General features: G+C 34.1%; 1 protein-coding gene across 2 annotated transcripts; it reads right to left on the bottom strand.

The window, feature by feature from the left end:
- Positions 1-232: 232 nt before the first annotated feature.
- LOC107944378 (receptor-like protein EIX1) lies at positions 233-3,622 on the bottom strand. 2 transcript variants are annotated; one of them, XM_041110818.1, is made up of 3 exons: positions 1,577-3,622; positions 548-1,489; positions 233-425 (listed from the first exon to the last, which is right to left on the bottom strand). In XM_041110818.1, the coding sequence occupies exons 1-2, from the start codon at positions 3,432-3,434 to the stop codon at positions 1,248-1,250; spliced, it is 2,100 nt and encodes a 699-aa protein (XP_040966752.1). In that variant the 5' UTR covers positions 3,435-3,622; the 3' UTR covers positions 233-425; positions 548-1,247. The 2 variants fall into 2 exon arrangements, with proteins under 2 accessions (XP_040966752.1, XP_016733704.2); XM_016878215.2 differs by having other exon boundaries at positions 548-1,069; positions 1,187-3,620.
- Between the last annotated feature and the right edge of the window lie 680 nt (positions 3,623-4,302).

The raw sequence follows: 4,302 nt of genomic DNA, 5'->3' as shown, positions 1-4,302 counted from the left end.
GAGTCTAACTAGGCTTCGACCATAATAAACCAGTGAAACAAACCCAAACAAACTCTCGAGTTCTTGATTGTTGCAATAATAAGCAAGTGATTAAGGTTGAACACGAGGCTTATGGAGTTGACACACCTCAACATGTAAAGAAGATAGAATTTCTAATGCGTAGAGAAACTTGTCTTAGTTAGTCCACAAACACACATTTGTCATTGATATAAACCAAATAAACAAAAATAACTACAAGCCAAATATTAATTATATACTATTCCATGTATACATTACAAGAAAGAACAAAAAGAAAACCATTACACACTATTTTTAATACAGAGAAATTAAAAAGCATCAAATTGATGAACACACTTTTGAAATTTATTTATTAAGAACTTTTCACATGTAGGAGAGATCACTTGCAGTTGTAGTTCTAACCAGACCTGACAATAACACAATCAGATAAAACTCGTTATTTATTTAATCAACTTGATCTATCATTAAAACATGCTAATTGAGTTTTAATGGGTTGAAAAGAAAAAGTAAATTTAGCAAAGCAATTTACCTTCTGCAACTTGTTGGAAGAGCTTTGATTCTCTTCATCAACCTTGTTTTCATCAGAATAAATGATACATAAAGCCAATCCTTCGTATTATCCAAAAAGCGATAATATGAATGCCTCCATGAACGCTTGAAGAACACAACACAGCAAAATCCCCAAAAACCCACAGCAAATCCAAGTCCCGTGCCGGTGTAAAACCATTTCATGAACTCATTAATAGAATCTTCTTCACCTTCTCTTGTATGTTCAACTTGTGGTGGCTCGACCATTGAGCAATCTGGTGAAACTGGTGGACCACAAAGTCCTTGATTATGGGAATATGATGAAGGATCAAAGAGCTGTAGTTGTCTACCTGTTGGTATTTTTCCAGACAAGTAATTATAGGACAAATCCAAGGTACTCAGAAATGTTAACTCTGACAAGCTTGTTGGGATGTTGCTTGAAAATTTGTTTCTTGAGAGATCAAGCACTTCTAGTTGTCTTAGCTGCCCAATCTTTTGAGGGATTTTTCCGATCAAAGAGTTTCTTGACAAGTTCAATGCAATCAGTTGTTGAAGATTAGTTAGTTCTTCAGGAATCTCTCCTGTTAATTTGTTGCAAGAGAGATCAATGGCAAGTAACAGCCCAAGAATTTTTGCATACCTTTGCTTGGTTCCTTTCCATGTAAGCAATGCCTCATCAACATACTTGGGATCAAAGGGAATCACAAAAACTTTCTAAACACATGCTCAATCCTTTGATCTAAACTCAGTTTTTGAGCCATGGAAGTGAAATTATTGAAACATGATGGAAGGGAACCAGAGATATTATTTAGAGAGAGGTCCAAAATTTGCACATACTTTAATCCACAAAGTTGATGGGGCATCTTTCCTTTAAACTGATTCCTTCGAAGGCTAAGAAAAACCAATGATGATAAACTTTGGCCGATCCACTTAGGTATTTCACCTGATAATTCATTATTACTCAAATCCAGAAACTTTAACATTTTACAATTGTGTAAAGATGAAGGTAATTCTCCTGAGAATTTATTACCACGTAAACTGAGCATTTCAAGAGAAGCCAATGATCCTAAGGAGCTTGGAACTGGGCCTGACAAACTGTTGTCTGCCAAATTCAAAACTTTCAATCTCACGAATTCTGCAATACAACCAGGAACCTCTCTAGAAAATACATTATATGAAAGATCGAGCAAATACAAACTCCATTTTTCCATAATATTGCAAATTGCAGAGACTGAACCAGTAAACTTGTTTTTAGAAAGGTTTAAGGACCACAAAGAATACAGAGACATTGGCAATGGACCTGTGAAATTATTAGAACTTAGATCTAAATGCCTTTTGTAACGAAGTTCATGTGGCAAAGTACCATTGATCTGATTGAAAGACATGTTTAAGTACACCAAACTATCAACTAAGTTCCAGAACCAATCAGGAAGAGAATCCGAAATTTCTGAAGCAGAAATATCAAGGAATACAAGTGCAGTTTGAGTCCGAAGCCAAATTGGGAAACTAGGCCCTATCTTGCAAGAGCAAAGTAGCATAAAGCCGAGTTGAAAAGGAGGGCTCCATCCTGAGCTTATTTTCAAAGTCAGATAGCTGTAGGATAAGTCCAAACTACGTAACTTGGTAAGATTTGAGAAATGAGCTTCGGAAATCACAACATTATCAAAAGCATTCCCTGCAAGCCGTAAGACTTTGAGGTTTGGTAGTTGCCCAATGCTTTCCTTTATGGTTCCATTTAAAAGGTTGTACCCAAGATCTAGTACTGACAAGGATGGTAGTTTTGTGATTTCATTGAGCACAGAGTTGCCTTTGAGTTGATTATGAGCTAAACTCAACTCTCTCAACGAGTATCTTGTGCATGATAAAGATGTGTTCTGAACTATTCCAAAGGTACTAAGATGGTTGGAATCCATGTCTAAAAATGCCAAAGAACACATATTTCCAAAAGATTTGAATATCTCACCTTCAAGCTGATTATGGCTTAGATAAAGTTCTTGCATGGTAATCATGTTCCCAAAAGCTTCTGGGATTGGACCTTTCAACTGGTTCATTGAGAGGTCAAGGGAAACAAGGTTGCTACTAACATTAAACAACCATGGGTATATGGAAGAAGAAGTGAGACTATTACCGGAGAGATCGAGAGAGGTGAGAGATGTAGAAAAGTTGGTAAAGGAAAAAGATGGAGAGATGCTTGAAAGATCACAATGACTCAGAGATAGTTCTTCAAGGAAAGGAAGCTTGTTAATTACTTGGGACCAATCATCGGCACTGCTGAGGCTGACGAAACTGAGGTCCAGCCCTCTTAAAAAAGATAGATGGGAAAGCCACTCAAGCTTTCCAACAGTAAACATATTTCCTATATTATGGCGATAAAACAGGCCTTCACCATTGCCACCCAATCTAAAAGTCTCCAACATGGAAAGGTTTCCTAAGTTAGAAGGAATTGACCCTCCAAAATTAGCATTAGAGAGATCCAGGTATCTTAGTTTTTTCAAAGAACCAAAAAACTCAGGGATGACACTTCCATTAAAATCATTATAGCTGAGATCTAAAAGACGCAAGTGGTGTAGTTTAAGCAATGAAGAGCTAATTGTACCTGCTACATCCTTGAATTTGCTTCTAAAATCGAGCTTTTCCACGTACCCTGTAAGGTTATTGCAACTGACACCCACCCAACCACAGCACTCCTTACTTTTCCATGAAGAAAGGACGTCATTGCCTGACGAATCCACAGCTTGAAGGCTTTGCTTAAATTCAAGCAGCGTTTTTCTCTCGCTCTCTTTGCACAATATCACATTAGCTTCGGTGCAGTTCTCCTGAAGAAGAAGAAGACAAAATATTGCAAAATGTAAAAGTAGAAGTTTATGAGACCTCTTACTTGACATCATAATCTTCACCCAATGAAGTGGCTTTGAAACTAATGAGATTTATGTTTTCTTCTTTTAATCTGTGAATGCTTTGAAAGCACAGGCAAAGCCCTCCTTAAAAAGACCCAAGTTGTGTGGAACAAATGAGATGTATGTTCCACCTACCATTTAAGGGCATAAAGTTGAAGAAATTAATTTGGTTTAAGAACCAAGAGAAGCTGCGTGGCAAAAGAATAAACGAAGTCGAAAGAAAGAAGTTTAAGGAAAAAGGACAAAATTATGCAAAGAGGTGTTAGTGATGGTATTTTATTTCGTCTTTCAACAAAGTACAAAGAGCACTTCACATGCCTACCTGTGATTGGTCAGTATTGTCACATTAAAAAAAAAAAACTAACAGCATTAAGTTTTGGTATTAATATAGTGGATGGAAAAATTTTTTGAATACTAATTTAAGTCAAAAAAATTATAAATATTAATATAGGAAAAATAAATAAATTTGGATAATAATTTTATATTTAATTCATTTTTTAATTATTTGAATTAATAAGTTTATTTAAGAATTTGAATCTATTTATTATGTTAAAATTATATTAATGTTTTTATTCAAATTTTAATTCGAATTAAATATTATTATTTTTGTAATATATGAGTTCGCAAAAAAGTTAAATTTAAAATTTTAATAATTTTTCGGACATTTGAATTAAAAAAATGTGAAGGTGCTAAATTAAAATTTTAAAAATAATATAAAATGGAACAAAATATATTAAATTTTCTAATAATATATTAATTATCTAAAATAAATATAAATAATTCAAAAATGGAAAAATTATAAAAATCTAAAAACTAAATTATAAATGCTTAAATTTTAGAAAATTCTAAATATATACAC

This window comes from Gossypium hirsutum, chromosome A04 (assembly GCF_007990345.1).
Source record: "Gossypium hirsutum isolate 1008001.06 chromosome A04, Gossypium_hirsutum_v2.1, whole genome shotgun sequence".
Taxonomy (NCBI): domain Eukaryota; kingdom Viridiplantae; phylum Streptophyta; class Magnoliopsida; order Malvales; family Malvaceae; genus Gossypium; species Gossypium hirsutum.
This window is presented reverse-complemented; position numbering and strand designations above follow the sequence as displayed.

Coding starts and splice junctions, on each gene's coding strand:
- LOC107944378 (XM_016878215.2), bottom strand. CDS start 3,434: ATGATGTCAAGTAAGAGGTCTCATAAACTTCTACTTTTACATTTTGCA.